Raw genomic sequence first — 20,356 nt, forward strand, 5'->3', positions numbered from 1 at the left:
TAATTAATGTAATACCATTATAATTTCTTTCAATAATGGACTAGTTTTTATTCTAAAATTATTTTTTACATGAAACAGCCTCACATATTTCTTTCACTTAATGTAAAAACAATTCTTATCCTTTGTACTTTTTTCCCAACATCAAATTAGATAACCCAACCTTTAATACACAGCCCAGCAATCAAGTTTGTTTCTTTACAACATTCTGGCATAAGTGTTTCTCTTTATAATGATTTTAATTTTGAAATTTACCATCAATCTTCAACAACCTTCTCACCTCATGTCAGTTCTATTATTTCTTAACTGTCTTTACATTTAATCTTTTTTTAAAAATGTTACAATGGTGGTAAAACAAATAACAGAAAGAAACCTTTTTTTATTTATTTATTTTACTTTTATTTTTTTTTTTTTCTAGAAAGAGCATCTTTTTAGTTTTTTACGTCCTTGTACGAAGTAAATAAAGTATTATAATCGCAAAAAATTTGGTTTTCAGATTTCAACAGAAATATCCATTTTGACCATTCCTGAATCCATTTTGCTAGTTTCAACATGACATCTGTACGTATGAACGCATATATCTTGCATAACTCTGAAACAATATGCTGTAAAATGTTGAAATTTTGGATTTAGGACTGTTGTAATACCTAGTTGTGCACCTTCCCTTTTGATTGCAATTGACTGAACCAAAAGTGTCCAAAAAATCCAAAAAGTTTGGATTCTGGACTTTTTCTTAACTGCAGTAATAAGCCCTCATTGAGAGCTTTTCAATGATATATCATAAGTGGTACTTATTTCATTGGTTCCATCGTTATAGCCAAATAAAATTTTAATTAATGAAATATTTGGATCTTACAAAGGGAAGGCACATCAGACTTCGTATACTTTTTAACTTTTTTTTTTTAATTTAAATATATTGATTTATTAATAATTATTAACCTCTGATTTAAAATTTTTTTTTACAATAAATAATAATTCTATAATAATAAAAAAAATATATAAGAAAAAAATCAGAAGTTATTAGTGAAATAGAATTTTATGTACTTTTCATTTTAATTCAAAAATTTTTACATAGGTTAATAATTATTAATAAATCAATATAATTAAATTTAAAAAAAAGTTAAAAAAAAATATATATATATATATATATGAAGTCGGATTCAAACCGATGTGTGCATGGTTACGGATTCAACACGTTCCCAGTAACAGCACATAACTACTTGAGCGACGTAAAATAAAATTAATAAATAAACTAATATAAAATGCTGATACAGACATGACAAAAAAATGTGATGCAATGCAGTGTCCACCACAATGCAACTATGTAACTGTCTGCTATATTAAAGAATTGAAGGATTGTATCTCGCTTTCAAATTAAAAGTTTAAATGAAGTGCAGCAAGAAATGTGTGTATGTAATTTAATAGGCGTACAAGGAAGTCATGTGGTGTCCATATCAGAAATTTTTTCTATCCAGAAATAACTTGTATGATAGATTAGAATGAAAGAAGAAAAGTCTTAAATGTGCAAAACAGTAAGTGGTAGGTATATTACTACCTATAAAAAAATCTGATATGGACACCACATGACTTCCTTGTACAACTATTAAATTACTATTACACATTTTTATAAAATGAAAAGTACATAAAATTTTATTTTATTAATAACTTATTGAATTATAATTTATTGTAAAAATCTTTTTACAATCAGAGGTTAATAATTATTAATAAATTAAACATGAACTTTATTTATACAATTAACATTATTGGTATACATTAATTGTAAATAATTAAATTTTAACATCATTTTGATTATATGTTAATGATGAATTAAATAGGAAGATGAAGTGCATAGAATGAGTACTGCAATAGAACTTTACTCAACGAGAGTCTATTCAGAACTGAATAATTATTCTGTACACTTGGTACAGGATGATGCTGCTGCTGCATTGCATTCCTTCATACACAGCAGAATTCTAAATATTAAGTGATACAAAGCACAATGCGTCAGGATTTTACTGTAACATAACTCCCCCATCCCCACATAAAACACCGTGGGGGTGATTATCAGGCACAGATGTGTTTTCCTATAAATATTTCAATAAAAATAAATAACAATTACAATTAATATACAATATGATACTACTACCCAAATTGACATATCATCTGTGACCATATTATTTTTCCTGACCAGCGACAAATTGTTTAAGTTTATTTTTTTAAATTCTAATGTCTTAAGGTCTATTGATAATTCAGTGTTGCACTTCATCCATATTCAATTCACTTACATAAATAAGTTTAGGATACCCATAACTTTTAATCATATACTGTAGTGGACTATCCTTTTACAATATTTGACTATTATTTGAATTTATTAAAATACCCCTTCTTGTACCACTTTAGTTACACTTTCTTTTTCACTTACAATTGTTAACCTTTCTTTCCAAAAATAATATGATTCTAAATTATAATTTTCAATTAATATTAAATAACCAGATGTTTTTCACCAACTCTATTACATATATGTAATAATGCCCATTAAATTACATGTACACATTTTTAAAATTACATAAAATTTTATTTCACTAATAACTTCTGATTTTTTATTTTTTTTTATTTTTATTGTTATTATTGAGTAATTATTTATTGTATTTTTTTTTACAATCACGGGTTAATCAGTTATCAATAAATCAATATATTTAATTTAAAAAAATAAAGTTAAAAAAATTAATTAAAAAAAAGGTAAAAAAATATAAAAAAGGAGATGAAGTCTGATTCGAACTGATGGCCTTCCCCTTACAGATCCAAATATTTCATTAATTAAAATTTCATTTGGTTATAACTCTGGAACCAATGAAAATAAATACCACTTACAATATATCATTGAAAAGCTCTCCATGAAGGCTTATTACTGCAGTTAAGAAAAAGTCCAAAATCTAAACTTTTTTGGATTTTGGGCTTTTTGGGCACTTTTGGTACAGTCGATTGCAATCAAAAGCAGAGGTGCACAACTAGGTATTACAACAGTCCTAAATCCAAAATTTCAACATACTACAGCTAATTGTTTTTGAGTTATGCGAGATACATATATATGTACATATCTTCAAACACATATCTATCTTTCAAACATACATACATACATACAGACATCACACCAAAATTAATCAAAATGGATTCAGGGATGGTCAAAATGGATATTTCCATTGAAATCTGAAAACCAAAATTTTTCACAGTCACAATACTTCCTTTACTTCGTACAAGGAAGTAATAAAAAACAGAACATGAATGAAGTGAGAAGGTATACCACCAACAGAGAGTTAATTTTTAACTGAACTTATACACTTTCCAATAACTTCTCAGTTTAATTTTTATTTATTTTTAGATTGAACTTTATCCTCTAAAAAAAAATAATCTAATGCTCTTTATTGTTCAAAGGGGTTATCTGTTCCTACAGGTACATTATATTTCCTAATGATTAAAAATATTCAAATTACTTTGTATTAATTGTATGCCACATAAAACAGCAAACTAGTATTAAAAACAAAATGGTTATACTATACATACACAAACATAAATGTATGAGAATAAAATAAAACATGACATCATGGTTTAAAAATTTTTTTAAATATAAAAGGAACTGTGTCTTACCATTTAAATGTGATAAATAATCTATATAACATAAAACATATTGTGGATTGTCAGAGAATTTCTTTAAACCCAATTCAAATATACGAAATGCAATATTTTTATCTTTACTACAGTAATACTCCATTAATGCAGCAGCTACAAATATCTGAAAAGCAAATATGAATAACAAAATATGAATAAAATTTCAAAAAGAATAAAAAACAAAAACAAAATAAAATATGTTATTAGTATTTCAATTTTGCATTTATAATACTATTTATTTATATATACTAATGATATTTCCTCCTCTTTATTTTATCCTTTAGGGCTTCGGCTTGCTGTAACAATTATTACTTTCTTCATAAAAATTCCATAACAAAATAATTTTCTGTCCATTTCCTTCATGAAAAATCATTTTTAATCTCATGGTGAAAGTGATAAAAGACATTTTTCAAAATGTCTTGTTATTAGAAATCTTGTTGGGCCTTAAGGTATATTGTCTGCTTTTCCCACCACCTTGCTATGCCATTTGATGATTCGACATGATCTCTAACTGAAAGGTTAACCACATCCTTTAGTCATAGTTTTGTTCCTTATCTTGATCTATTGTCGTGGACATTGCAAATATGTCTGGGTTAAATTTTTTTAAGAGTAGAAGTGTTCATCCATAACTTCTGGACAATGCATCATCATCTTAGTGATTTAAAGATTTAAATAAATAAATAAATAATGTTGATTTTCTTAAAGTAATGGAAATTTTTAATCATACATCCAGATAAAAACACTTATAAAATTTTATATTCAATCATTACCAAATCATGCACAATCACTATTAGGAATTACATGGTGCAACATTCATCATACTGCAGAAAAACAAAGAAAAAAGGACTCCAAGCCATCTCAACACACAGAACAATTTCCATTTATTTCTGGCAGATCAAAAGCCTCAGTAGATAAGTTAAAGATCAACGTTATATTTTATGATTTTGTTTGATATTTTTAAATGAGATATGGAAATTCTCACTGATGAATATTCAGTTTCTCACTGAAAAAATTTATGTTAAATGCTTTTGTTTATTACAGACAAAGCAGACAACTTTTCTTAACCAAAATTTAAAACCTTATGGTGTAAAAAGACACAAATTTTTTTCAGCCACATATTGTTTAGTGGTGAATTTATTAACAGTTCTTTACGTTCAAAATTCTTGCTGTTATAGATTAAACAAAACTCAAATTTTTATTACAATTGTAACAGTGATGTTTTTCAGCTGTTCATATTTACTTTTATTTAATGTTAATTGGTTAGTTAGTCAACAAAATGTCTATAATTGGCAATATCAAATAAAATTTATAACATAGTTGTGGACATAGTGGTGGTACCATGTCCACAAAATAATGAAAAATTTGCAACAGTACTGTTACTGCAAACAAAACAATGGAAATCATAAGTGTTGTGTTTACAGCCTTACTTGTGATCAAACAAAACTGTTTATTTGGTTTATATTACATAATTTATAACTTTTTTTCTTTTTTATAATTTATAACCTGGGTAAATGTAACTGTTAATACTGCAGACTTCCTTTCTGTTTCCTTAAAGCATTCAATTTTTATTAAAATTCATGGAACTGGGAAAATATTCTATTATAGAAAGAAATTTACTGATATCAACTTTTGTTCAATGGGTTTTATTATATAATCATGTTAATCTAATTAAAAATTATAAATAAAATAATATACTAAATTTAAATTATATTATTAAGTTAATACATTCAACAAAACCAAATGTATATAATTATTTTATTATGTAAAAACATTTTTTAAATGGAAAACAGATTTACATTATATTTTGGGGATAATTTTATTATATCGGTGTAATTATACATCAAAATTACATTTTTCTTTTTTTTTTGTTTTTTCACCAGATAAAGAAGCAATCGCATCTTGGCAGCAGAATATTTTTACCTATGTGTATTTGTATCTCTGTACTAGAATACCTGAATACAAATGATCAAATTAAAAACAAATATGAAGAAATTTACCTGAAACTTTGAACGTGTATCTTCACGAGCCCTTTTGAAAACATTTCTAGCTGATTTTATACCTTCAGCCCTTCTAGCAAATTTCATATACTGAACGTAAGCCTAAAATAAAAAAATAAAAAATTAAGAAATTGTTAAAAAATATAAATTTATATATGATACTTTAAAGTTTATAAATAATAATTTAAGTTTATGAATATATTTTTTTAATTTTATAGATTATAATTAACTACTAACCATGTAGAAAAAAGTAGAGAATTTAAAAAACAGAATAATTATTTAATAAGTCATGAAATTAAAATAAATAAATTGCATTATGATGTAGAAATTCATGAAAGTGCAAATTGGTTTACTTAAAACTTAATTTTATCTTGTAGTATATACAAGGTTAGACAAAATTCTAAAAGATGTTTTATCTCAGCTTCTAGTTGATGTTTGAAGGGTCCTTGACAAGGAATTGGAAAACTTCATTAGAACTATCCCTAGACTTGCTGAAAATGCATTAAAAATACAGAATGTTCCAAAAATTAACAAAATATAATTTACTGTTTAACAATCTGTTGAACTATGCTGTACTCGGAGTAAGTTTCTATGATGAAACAAGACGACACAATAATAACGTGAATTCAAATATTCAAGTCCTTATGAGCCAGTCAGTTTTCATTAAAATAAAAATATCATTTTGATAAGGACTATCTGAAATTACAAAAATAGCGATATGCTAAAATTTAAAAAAGTAAACAAAATCATATTTGTTAATTTTCAGAACATTTTGTATTTTTTAATGCACACCTTGCACAAAGCACTAATGAAGAACTTTCCAATAACATATTCAAACACTTTTCTATATCAACTAGAAGCCATGATAAAATATACATTCCAGACTTTTGTCCAATCCTACACAATGAGTAACAATGAATTATATGCTTTGTTATAGGAAATCTACATAATAAAATGCTGATGAAATTTTTCTGTTCAGGCAATTATAGCTTTTTTAAATGAAAATTGTTGAATTTTACCAGTACCATAAGTAACACAACCTTCTGGTGGGTAAAATTCACAAAAAAATATTTCCTCCTGAGATTCTTATCACACATCACTAAGCAAGTATGACAGTTTAACAAGAAATACTTAATTATTTAAACATAACGATGAAACAATATCCTAAACAATGCTTCTTTTTTACATCCTGTTTTCAAATGCCCAATACTATTTTAATAACAATGATTCTATTTTTACTCAGAAGGTAGCAGCAGCGAATTATCTGATTTTAATACACTACTGAATTTTGATTTTGTTTATATAATGAAACCGTTATCTATCATTGAATGAACATGGCAATCTTTTTTTTAATAATATTTAAATAATACAAATTCTTATTTGAGTAGGTATATTTTAAAGTGCTGTTTAAAAAATTTACTAATTACTACAATCTTTATCAGGTGACTCAAGTTTGTCTGAGCTGAGTTACAATTTTAGATTTTCATACACATTTTGTTCCCAGGCTGATCTGGTGCTAATTCTGACATATTTAGCCTAATCATTGGTACACTACAAACAAATCATGTAAACTGAGTATATGATAATAGGGATTTAAGCAACCTTCATTTAAAAATTTTAAAAACTGCGTATTTCTATATGATTTTAATAAAAAGATGAAATAGAAAAAAAAGTTGTTTTCCAAGGCAGAGGATTATAAAAACAGTGTTTTTGGATAAAAAAAGGGATTTTGTCAACATCTTGCTTCAATAGTGATACATATTGCAAAACACTGAAAAAAATTACTTCATTCAATCCAGAATAAGCAATATGGCTTGTTACCTGGGTTGTGTTAATTCATGGCAATATTTTCTCACTCTGCCACCACAATGCAACATCTTCTCATTACCTTTGGATGGGGAAAATTTTAATTATTACCCCTTATACAGCCTGGACCTTGCATAAAGTGATTATCATCTGTTCCTGAATCGTAAAACCTTTCTTACAGGCTGGCTGACAGTTCCATGACTATGAGGTCAAACATGTTAATATGTGGCTTGCCATCATTCTATGAGGAAGGGATATAACTTCTGGTGCCCAGCTGTGATGAACACCTCAATGGCAGGAGAAAAATAGAGTAAGGTTAGTGCTTCAAGGAGCAGTAAAACGTTTATGTGAATATTTCTTGATCAATAGCCCTTAAGAAATTATATTCTAAATAACCTCTAGAAAACTTTTATGGTTCATGCATCATACAAATAAATCTGCAACATGCAACACTAATAAATAATATGTACTAATTTTAAATGAGACTTTCTGGTAATAAAAAGGGCTTAACACTGTTTAAAGGCTTAAAATGCCCAATAAAAGATAAATTTGCATTATTATAATATACTATACATTATGAAAATGTTCACTCTAATACAACTAAAGAAATTTAACAACACAGCAAAACATTCAGAGAAAAAATGTTAAACAAAATAAAAAATTAAAAACGAAGATAATTCATACCAATGTCGGATCGATATCCTGTATTTCAAGAAATTTACTATAAATCTGATGAACTTTATCATATTTCATTCTACCCTCTTCAAAATCAGCATAGGCAAAGTAAAGCAACATACTACGTTTTAATGTAGTAGATGTAGCTCTTTCAAATATGGCAGCTGCTTCATCACTAAACATTTTTGCTGAATTCACATCCTAAAATGAATATTAAATTTCAGTTAACACCAGTTAAAAGTTAAAAAAGCTAAATTATGTCATTGTCTTAAAATGTTAAAACTTAATAATATAATATGGTTTCAACGTAATACACTACAAATAACATTTAAAACAGATTTACATTTATTTTTTTTATATAAAAATAATAAGTACCTATAATATTAAATAATAATATAGTTGAAAATTTTTTTCTACAATTAGCATTAAATAAATATTGCAAATCATAAGTACAAGGGTTATTTTGTTTTCAAGGTCTGATCGGTCGCGAAATAAAAACCCTTGCAAAAATCGGTTGAACCTTTGCACATATGTGTTTCGCAGCATCTCTAGTATGGCCTTCAATCACACCGCGTCACTTTGTTTAGTTCTGAACATGCAGATAGCACGTAGACATGTCTATAACAATGGCAGCATGAAGAGCGTGCGGTAATTCGATTTCTTTGGGCTGAGGGGTGTAATGCAACTGAAATTCATAGACGAATAAGTAATGTGTACAGTGAAACTTCAATGAGTGACAGCAAAGTGCGAAAATGGTGCAGGAACTTTAAAGCAGAACGTACAGATGTTCATGACACAGGTGGTCAGGGAAGGAAGCGAGTGTCAACTGATGATCTCATTGAGCAAGTGGATGAGGCAATTCGAGAAAATCGTCGGTTCACAATTTCTGTATTGAGTATTCGTTTCCTGAAATTTCAAGGTCAGCTCTCTACACCATTGTGAGTAAGAGACTTCAGTACCGCAAACTGTGTGCGAGATGGGTTCCCAAGATGCTGGCCGACCATCACAAAACAATGAGAATGGACGCCTACCTAATGTTTCTCCAGTGCTGCCACAATGAAGGAGAAGATTTTTTTAACAGAATTCTCACAGGGGATACATGAAACGCTGGCTAGAATAAAATTTTGGCACAGACATCGAGCTGCAGACCAGTGTAGAAACATGGCTGAAAACATAGGCGGCTGGCTCTGTTCTATGACGAGGGTATTGGAAAGTTGGTACCACGCTACAACAAATGTCTAAATCGGAGTGGCGACTATGTAGAGAAATAGCGTAACTATGTAAGTACTTGTTACAAATAAAACATTTTTTATTTTCACTGTGGTTTTAATTTCATGATCGATTGGACCTTGAAAAAAAATAACCCTCGTACATTATTTAAACTATTTTACAATCACTGAAAGATGTAAAGTCAAGGTTATTCTTGCCTGATTTTCACTCTTAATAAATTAATTTTCACACAATTTCTTGTAAGTTACTGGTGCAGTAAAAAAATAATTTTTAATAACCACTCTTTAAGCAGTTAGTAAGCAAGTAATCCTCCATGACTAAGGTGAAAAATAAACATGTTTCAATAACCTAGCAACCCTCCTTCACGGTTCTTGTTACCATTCATCTATATATTGTCGGGTCTGGCTAAGAATCAAAACTCCTTTTATTGTCTGTGTATAACCATTCCTTTTCAACAGTAACTTATGAAGAGTATCTTTCTACTTACATAATGGTCATCATCATTTAAGATTTTTTCCAATCTGTCTACATATTTTTTGTTTTATTTAGAAAGAAATAAGAAAGGAAAAAAATATATAATTATACTCTTGATAATAAAAAAAAGCAAGATCTTAATAAAATTAAACGCAGATGTTTTAACCACATGGAGGTATTCTACATTGCTAAGACATGGATACTAAAAGAAAAGAAGACAAATAAACTAAAGAAAGATTAAAGAATAAGACAAGGATCTAAATAATAATAGTGTGTAATCAAAACAAAAAGCAAAGGATGTATAAGAATTAAACAATAGTATGAGATATAACTGACACATCTAACAGCCAATATGATGATAGGCATATCAAATCATTAGATTATAGATCTGACAAATAGATGCACGTTATAACTAAATAGGGTTCAGGATAAAACAGTGAACAACCCAGATTGTTATGATCAGTGATAACCACTTATGAACCAGCTAGACCACTTTTTTTAAGGGGGCTCAATGGGATGTGTCTGCTTTTGTGAAATTATCCAAGGACTCCTCCTATTTCGTATCCATAAAGATGTACAAAAAATCAAACTAGCAGCAGAGTTAACTACTACTGGGTAAAGATCTGAGCACCTTCTATTACTCATAAGATCTAATCTAGTACAAACCAGGCCCATTAAATAAGAAAAGAGGACAAAAAAAAATTCTGATGAAAAGATGAAATAGAAAAATAAATAGTAAGAAATATCAGTAATTAAAAAAAAAATTGCAGAAACTTTTAGATTAACCCTCTTTTTACAGTTAACAAAACTACTCACAGTGTTACATGCTACATTCTACGTGGGTGCTGAGCATACCATCTCCCAATTGTTAATGAGATGATAAATTTTTACTTTTCACAATAGTATATCATAAGACTATTTATAAAGGCTGCAAAAGAATAATCTTTCAAATATTAATTATTAATACATAAGTCTCATTGTTGAAAAGTTGTCAAAACCAAAATTTTACATCAATGTTTCATACATAAATGGATCAGATGTATGTGTTCTTTTTACACAAAAAAAAATAGCTATATTTTTAGTGAAATACTGTTTCAGAAATTTGCTCTTCATTTCTGAAAGCTTTGTTTTGAGTATGTTTGTTTCATAATTCATCTATGGAAAGGATAGAAGGTTTTCTATAATTATTATGAGTAATTAATTTAATAAGACACAATATTATTATAAAATATTAAAAATAAAGTTTTTCAATAGAATCATACTATCTAACTGTCACAAATTCTACATATCAGCCTGAAATAACGCTGCATATTAATATTACAGATGTAAATTACACAACAGGAAGAACAAGATTGTTATTTACGTCCTGATCAGTAACCAGGTTTTATCATGTACAATGATATTTCAGAACTTAAGAAGAGTTTGTAAATTTATGTTCATAAATTTTCATTTATTTACTTCATTTTGTACATTTTTATAACTTAGTGAAATTAAAATTTCAAATATTTTTCTTGATTATAAATAAAAAAGAAACATTGGTTTAAAAAAAATCATAAGAAGTTTAAAAATATTTAAAGCAAAATAACATAACTTCTGTTCTAAAACAAAAAAAAACTTATTGTAAAATTAGTTGTGTTTTAACATTATAAAGAGGTTCCAACATAAAATTAACAAAACATAAATATATGCATGAAATATTAGCAATGACCAAAATGTCAGCAATTTATTTCTTCTGAAACATATTACTACTGAAAATTTAGATATCGCTTTGAAATGTTTATAAACATATAACTTCATAATTTTTTGAAAACCAATAAACTGTAAAGGAAGATGGGAAAAACAGAACATAAAAAATGCTGATTAATTTGGTATCGCACCACAAACTCAGGAGTGCTTTTTATTAGTTCTGCTATATGCAAAACAGTTAAGGAAGAACATACTAAGTTAAGAGCTGACAAGGTTAATTACATTTAAACAAAAACAACAAATCATAATTAAAGGTTACTAATCATTTATATAAACTTACTCCTTTTTCAATTAATAACTTAGAACTTTGGTCCAGAAATTGTGCCGCTTCATACCAAATATCTGGATGATGTCCAACACACAATAAACATTGTTCAAAAGCAAACATAACTCTTCTAGTTACTAATGCAGTGTCTTCACTTCTCAGTGGGTTTGATTTCTCCCATAAAATATACTTCTTCCACAACTCAACCTATAAATTAATAAGAATTTTTTTTTTCTATTTACATAACTTTCTTTACATAAATTATCAATAAATAATATACAAGTCAGTGATCACATTAAGATTCCTCCTTGAATTCACAACAGGTGTAAACAAAACTTAAGCAGACTGAATTACAGTAAAATCCTCAAATATAAATCCTTTATTTAATATTAAATTAAAAAAATTATCCTAGACTTTTTTTTATTTAAAAACAAATCTATTATTTTGTAGAGTGCAGAATAAAAACCTGATGGTTTTTGAACAGATACATTTTAATTTCTGGACATAATCTCTGGGCCTGGCTGACATTGCTCTTCCCATTGGCTTACTTTTTAAAGCTCAACCTACAGTTCTGAAATTTTGTATGCATACAAGATGGCATTACAGGATGGAAGATGACCTCTTCGACCCACACTGAATTGTTGGCAGAATTGTACATTTGAGTAATGCAAGACTCACCGTTTTTGACAAATTACTATGACAATCGTGTAATTCTCACCTGATCACATCTCCATCATTACTAAAATTGTGCTATGTGGTCAATCAGCTCCACTCCATTCCCCCCTCACCAAACTGCTTTCAACAGCACATTAATGAAATCAATCAGGTTTTAATGCTATACCTGTATAATAAATTTTATTTTAACATCTTTGATTTCAAGATTGTTTCTGCATTACTTTTCCAAAGATAATAAACCTTCCTTTAAGATGGGGATTTATTTTATTTGATGAAAATACATATATAATATTTATTTAATTTAATGAAAATGTATTCAAAATTTAAATTTGTATAGGTTAATATATCTGTTTTATTTACAAATTAAATGCAACAATAAAGTAATGTTAATTATTAAATCTGCATTAATTACACCTTAGATTTAAAACAGAATTTGGTGAAATGATTCCTTTGTACATCAACAAAAAAAAACTGCACAACAAAATATTGGCATGTCATAAATGAAAACTGAAACTGTGTACAGTATATCTGTATAGTAAATATAAGCAAAAATGTTTTCAAAAATGAACCAAATTATTTTAAATTATGCTATGCTGGTAACTTCTTGAAGATCTGATACATCCAGAAATATCTAAAAGTTAATAATATAGTTTTATTTAAATCTGAGATCTGGTAAATGATTTATTTAGTTAGTGCATACACGTTAAGGAGCTTTTTAAAAGTATTTTTATAAATATATTTAAAACTTAAAAAAAAAGAGTTCAATGAATAATTTTATCCAGTTAAAACTTGTTTTAAGATATTTTTAAGAAAAAATGTGACCTAAAAATACATCCAAAATAAAACTTCCTTTTGTCTCATAGCACCATGCAATATTAGTTGAAGTTAGAAAAAAATTTGATTTAGTATGTAATTCTTTTGGAAAATTACTGCAGATTTATTATGTGCTTAACAATTCTGAAATTTTTTCAGTTGTATATGCCCAAACATTTATCAAGAAAGATACAACATAAGAAAATACTACATTTACATAATAATAATTATTATAGTATGAAGAATAAAAAAATAAACCTTAAAGAATGCCTCTATTAAAACAAAGGTACAATAGACTTAAAAAAATTATGAAGTAGAACAATATACGTATTTACAGTAGATATACAAATTGTTCAACCATAAATGAATAGAGAACCTAAAGGTTTACTTTAAATACAGATACAGAAGCATATTGTGTATACATATACACAATCCATAATAAAAGTCAGATAAGATGACAGAGAGATAACTTCTTCTGCGTGCAGGTGGTTGACAGTAGAAGGCTATGTTATACTTAAACATTACTTACTATTGTCTTCCAACCATATTCTATCACAGGGTTCTAACGAACAACATGTGTGGCAAACCAGGACAAAACAAACTATAACCAAGCAAATTAACTACATAAACAAGGAATACAGCAACCAATGGAATAACTGCTGTGATCTTTCAAACATATTACAAAAGTAACTTCTCATCATCAAAAAAAAATAAGGAAGCTGTAATTGGGCAACAGCCTATGGAAACTATCTTAAATAAATAAATAAAATTTGCAACTCACTGCATAAGGGTTAAGAATTTTTTCTTGAAAAAATACAGAATGTGAACTACATTTCAAAAACTACTTCCACAAAGTGATCATATTTTATATATTTAAGAACTATATGATTTTCTACATAATAATTATTTGCTCACTCATTTAAAATAAAACATAGCTGATTTTATTATTACTAATTGTTGCTAGACAAATTGTTGAGCTGGATATGCTTTCACATGCTGGGCATGAATTGGACTACTGTGTTGATGTCAGACATGTGACTCATCGTATACATATAAAACAATTATAGATATAAGCTTTCAGAAATTCTCTGTAAAATCTTGAAAATAATACCCATATTTTAAAAATAATTTTTTTATAAACCATTAATGAGTCAATTTCATTTTTAATCACTCTATACTTTAAATCAGTTGATTTTTAAGATAATTCAGTAATGCAATACAGAAAAAATGTAAAGGATTATTTCAAATCAACGTTGAAAAATAATGTAATAAGTAAAATTTAAAATTGTAAAAATACTTTTATATTTATAAATAATTAAAGTATCATAAACTTATAAATAAACAAACAATTAACCTGTTTAATTTCATCAAGATGTCCTGTAGGTGGTACACTAGGAATATTTTTATTTAAACCTCTAGTAACAGCTTCAAACTCTTTAGCAACTCTTCTTGCATTCATATAATCTCTGCTACGTTCAATGCCCATTTTTTCAGCAATAATCGGATTAATACCTTGTTCAAATGTCATATAATCTTTCCAAAATGCTTCTATATTTAACATAGGGTTAACAACACCTCTTTGATATACCTATAAAATAAAAAATAAAAATGGTTTTTAAGACTTCAAAAATTTTCATTAAATGAATCTGAATGGAGATTATGCAGCATCATGTTACAGATGTCATAATAACTCACTAATAATGATTTTGCCTAATATTTGAGTGAGTGGAAAGAAATTTGGGCAAGATTTCTTTGTTAAGTCCAATGAACATAAGTGCTTATGAAAGTAAAAGTATATTTTAATATTATAACGACTTCCATGTAATGATAAACTGGCAATTAAAAATATGTTACAGAATACATTATCATATAAACATTAACGTGTATGTAATAAAATAATTTATATTACACTATTTTTATTCAATATAAATAAAGTTAATAAATTCTTTTTAATTTCCATAGATCTCTTTTAAAATTAAAAGATCTCTTTCTGTTTAAAAGCACTCCTTTCTTTCCACACCTTTACTTCATTACCTTTTTTAACAAAATTTTGGAATATTATGCTCCTCTCTCTAACTAAATATTAATTCCTCATTATACTTCTTTCTGCACATCCAATTTTCTTTGCTTTATTCTTATTTATCTTCAAACTGAAGTTTTTCTGAGCAAAATTCTTGTAAGCCATTTTTAATTTGGATTACAATAATGTAATCACTTTTTTTATAACAATTTAGTAACAGCCCTTTCAAATTTTATAAAATAGAAAAATTCTTGATTTTACAAGATATTACTTAATGGATTACTGCTAAAATGTTAAAAGCTCTTTTAAGACCTAATTTATTTTGTAATAGAATATGGGGGATTCCACTCAGGACAAATAGCACTTACACAACTGAACTGGACACTAAACTAAGTAGTGTCATAAGAACTCTCATGTCTACTGTCATATATATATACTGAATCAGTGGTTGTTGGCTCTTGTGGTGTGCATTCACATCATCTCTGATCCAAAGACTCTATATTTTAGAGAATTTGCAGACATGACAGGTACCAACGGAGCCTCTATTAATGTTTATGCAAACAATTTAGAAAATAAAATGCATTTCAGAAGGTCATTTTTTACCTTAAATATTAGCAATTTTAATGCATGTAATACTTGACAACAACAATGAAAACTGAATTTTCATGAAACCAAACTTTGACTAAAAAAAAATTAAACCTGTAAAATTTACGCTGCCGCAAACTTTGTAATGAAGAGGTAATCATTCCAGAAAAGTAACAATAAGGACTCATTTTTCAAACATAAATGGGATTAGACTTATTCAACTGCCTTTGATTACAGTGCAGCTCAAAAAATCAATCACACTGTAAAACCTTTTATAAATAAATATGACTCAGACATACATCACATTTGGAAATTTTACACAATTATGTAATTAAACTACCTAACACATCTTTCTGTTAATATTTGATATTAATAGTAATTTCTTGAGTACTGGTTTTTTACTTTTTAAATTGTTATGTTGACTTTTATCAAAATGTAACATATAAAATGAATGAACAAACATCCTTGTCTTATTTCTTTCTTAGTTAGAGATTAGACCATTATATCAAGAGCCCCTAATAAATTTCAACATCAAATGGTAAACTGCACTTAGTTTTATTTAATTTCAATAATCTACAAGAACTAGTTTGGTTAATATTGGAATTTCATTTTAATTCACATCCTTTAATAACCATAATGTTACTCCCAAAGTTGTTCTAGCTGTTGTGGAACGACCAGTAGTAAAGAAGCAGCTTAGCATGTTACCCAGGACACTTGCCCATAATGATAATAATTTTATTAGAACTATTTAACTCTTGTATAGAATCTAAATAACTCTCCTTTACATTTAAATATAATTTTCCTAAAAATTCTAACATTTTAAACTTCACATTATAAAATGCTTATCAACATTAAAATTAATTTTAGATCTTATTTAGGATTAATTAAAAATAAGATAACACAGCTCAACAGAATTACGGGATTTAAAAGTCGTTTATAATTTGATAACTGATTTTTAAGTTATATTGTGCGCTGATTTCAGATGTGGTCACCGTTTTCTTCTATCGCATAAGAATTTTTCACAGTATTAAAAAAAAAAAAAAATAGAAAAAAGGCATATTGTATGTGTATTCCTTGTGGAAAACTTTTATTTATAAAAAAGTAATAGGACCTAAAGAAAAGATTTTTGTACATTTTCTTACCTCTATGAAGACTTGTACTGCCTTTTTCTTTTCTTTCAATGCTTAACAAGTCATATTTTCCGTTGTAGTAAGCTTGCAGCAGATCGTTTCTATGGATGCACCAACAGTAGTCTGCAATCATGTTCACATTCCACCTTCCCCAATATCTGTGTTCCATGTGCTTTATATCTCTGTGAAATCTTTCACCTTGTTCTTCACTTACAGCACCAAGATTTTTGGGGAAGTAATCAATATGAGAAAGCAGAAAATGTACCTTCAAGCTTATATCGAACTATCAAAGTCTTGAAATTTCATTAGCATTTTTTCCATTATACACTTAAAATTTGGGTCCTTATTGTTCCCAAGAAATTTCTTTACGACTTCTTTAAATGCTTTCCATGCTTCTTTTTCAATGTCCTTCATTTTGGTTTGAAAGGCTTTATCTTTAAAAAGTTTAAGAATATCTGGACCAGTGAAAATGCCTCCTTCTTTCACTTAGGCTTCTGACAGTTGTGGAAAATTAAGGCATATGTATTTAAAACACTCTCCTTCTTTAGTTAAGAACATATTGTTTCATCAATCCCAGGTTGATGTGAAGTGGAGGTAGAAGGGCTTTCCGTGGATCAACCAAACTTTTCCATATTACATTTTTGCTCCCCGGTTCTAGTAATACCCTATGTAGCCATTCTTTTCTGGTCCAATGTTCTTTCTTGTCCCAGCTGTCCCATTCACACAAGAAGCAGGGTTATTTGGTGTATCCTCCCTGCACAAGAAGGTGCATCTTGGGCACAAGAAGCAAAAAAATTGCTTTAGGTCACTGCATATTATCCATTCATGATCGCAATATTTCAGTTTAGACAGAACTAATTCTTAATTCTCACAGCATTCTTTCAGATACACTGAGTGTCCTACCGGCATTGAAGCATATTTGTTGCCATTATGAAGAATAACAGCTTTGAGGCTTCTTTTGGACGAGTCAATAAACAGCCTCCATTCATTCACATCATATTTTGTGTTCAACTGCTTCATTACATCAGGAACATTGTTACAAAATTGTTAAATTAATCTTACATTTTCAGAAAAGTACGGAGTAAAGACTTTTCTCTGTATCTGTACCATGAGAAAGAAGTGCCAGGGACCAGTGAGTTTTTGCTTTTAATCTAGATCCTAAAAGTTCTGCTGAATGTTTAGGAAGACTAAAATCTCTGACCAAGTCAATCAGTTCATGCTGCGAAAAAAGTTGTGGTTCAGAACTACCAGAAATAAAATCAACATCATTACCATTGTCATTATCCTGCAACTCTGTTTCAGAGTTGTTCAGTATATCTTCTAGTTTTTATGGAACTGAAAGTGCAGGTATACTTGGGCCGTGAGGTACAGGATGTATTGCCAAATAACAATTTGGCTACAGAATTTCTTTCTTATTTTTTAAATTGAACCCTTGCAGATTACAAGAACAAAAGTAGCAATCATCACTGTGATTTTGTGGTTCTCTCCAGATCATTAGTACTCCAAACTGAAAAGAGTTTTTTTGTCCATTTGCGTAGCTCTTCCACACAAGTAGAACAAACTGTATGAGGGTGCCCATGTTTTATCTTGATTACCAGTTTTTACCCCAAAATAGGCGTAGTACACTTTTTTAACAAAGTCTATAATATTTCTTTGATGTTTCTTCACCATAAACTCCCCCCAAATATAACAGAAGCTATTAGGTGATACACCCTTGAAGCTATTTTGAAATTTAAAAACACAAGGACATCACAAATAAAATAACTTCAAAAAATGAAAGAAAACTAATTAACTAGTAAAGAAAACTATTTAACACTAGTAAAACCTTTCAACACAATGTTCTAATTGAAACTGACTTATTTTTATTTCAGTAGAGTAAAGGGGAGTAGGAATGAGTGAGTCATTACCTTAGCTAATAGCTTGAAAAAAATTACTCATGAAGTCAATCTAATTAATTATATTGCATCATCTTATTAGTCATTCATCTTACTGTATCAAACAAAAATTATGAACACTACTTGTATTCATTTCAAATAACCAAACCAACAGTAAAATATCAAAAAAATTAATACAGGTTTAATTTTTTATTCAGCGTTTTATAAATAAAATATATTGAGTATCGATTTTGAGAATATTTTAATAAATTGATTTACTGAAAAAATGGTACGTGATGGAATTTTTTGACTATTTTTCCTGAAACCATCACACAAAAATCTATAAGAATCAGTTATTAGTTTTCAAATAACTTTTCTATTGTTGACCTGTGTAACCTGAGTGCATATGCAAGATATGAATGTGCTTATATGAGCATACACATTATTACACAGCTGATCACATTATTATTTCTGAGATTACAACTACTTTATAAGATCTTGTACTTTTCCTTTTTTCTTACCTTTCTAACAGCACTAATTTTTTGATTTTCAGCATAGGAACCAATAGCTTCAACACCTTTAAGGAAAGTAACATAATCATTCCATATTGAATAAGATTGTATATCCATACCAATTTTGTCTAATGCAAAATCATATGCCTGTGCCATTTTTTCCCTTAAAAAAAGATATTTTTAGATTAATTTAAAGAAACATTTAGAAAAATAAACAAGTAAAGTTTAAGCTAACCAAGTATTAATACATTCTATATTTAGATCTTTACTGTGTCATGTTTCAGTTATCTCACACTCATTTTTTATACATTAGAAATTTTTTTTTTTTATAGGCCAACACATACACCAATCTCCTGAAGGCCCAGGCTGATTGGATTTAAATATCTGTAATAACTTACTTTGACCTACGATTAAATAAAAAGAACTGATTTCTTTTTTTAGTGTTTTGTATAATTATCTAGTTAATCTAGAAGTGGAATCAAAAAGTAAAAGTCCACAAAACCAAAGTTTGTGAAATTAGAAAAAATAATTTTCTGCATAAAAAAATCAAATCCGGTGGAAAATCTATTATAAAATTAAATAAAAACTACAGAAAAAACCAAATGAGTAAACCCAAATTTTATGTATGTGATATGAGATATTCTGTGATGGTACAATAAATTTTTGATTCATAATATAATTAGTTCGAGAAAAAAATTACCTCAAATTATACAAATAGTGTTTTATGAAGCCGTTTATTAATAATTCCATTCACACAAACAATGCTGGAAGTCAAGTACTTATAAAACACAAAAATCAGTGATTCATTAAGAGCAATGAAACTTTTTGACGGGCTATCAAAAAAGGAGAAATAAGATTTTTAAGATTATCACATAAATAAGTATTTTATTC

The 20,356-nt window shown here is 28.0% G+C and overlaps 1 protein-coding gene across 2 annotated transcripts in view; it reads right to left on the reverse strand.

The window, feature by feature from the left end:
• The window catches only part of su(f) (cleavage stimulation factor subunit su(f)), a 114,039-nt gene that overhangs the window by 23,487 nt on the left and 70,196 nt on the right, over window positions 1-20,356 (reverse strand). For both annotated transcript variants that reach the window (XM_075364541.1, XM_075364539.1), the window contains exons 5-10: window positions 19,475-19,628; window positions 14,699-14,932; window positions 11,872-12,063; window positions 8,151-8,342; window positions 5,661-5,762; window positions 3,643-3,787 (exon numbers count right to left, since the gene is read on the reverse strand). In XM_075364541.1, coding sequence (XP_075220656.1) covers window positions 3,643-3,787; window positions 5,661-5,762; window positions 8,151-8,342; window positions 11,872-12,063; window positions 14,699-14,932; window positions 19,475-19,628 — 1,019 coding nt within the window. The remainder of the gene's footprint in view (window positions 1-3,642; window positions 3,788-5,660; window positions 5,763-8,150; window positions 8,343-11,871; window positions 12,064-14,698; window positions 14,933-19,474; window positions 19,629-20,356) is intronic.

Source organism: Lycorma delicatula, chromosome 4, assembly GCF_047948215.1.
Source record: "Lycorma delicatula isolate Av1 chromosome 4, ASM4794821v1, whole genome shotgun sequence".
Taxonomy (NCBI): Eukaryota; Metazoa; Arthropoda; class Insecta; order Hemiptera; family Fulgoridae; genus Lycorma; species Lycorma delicatula.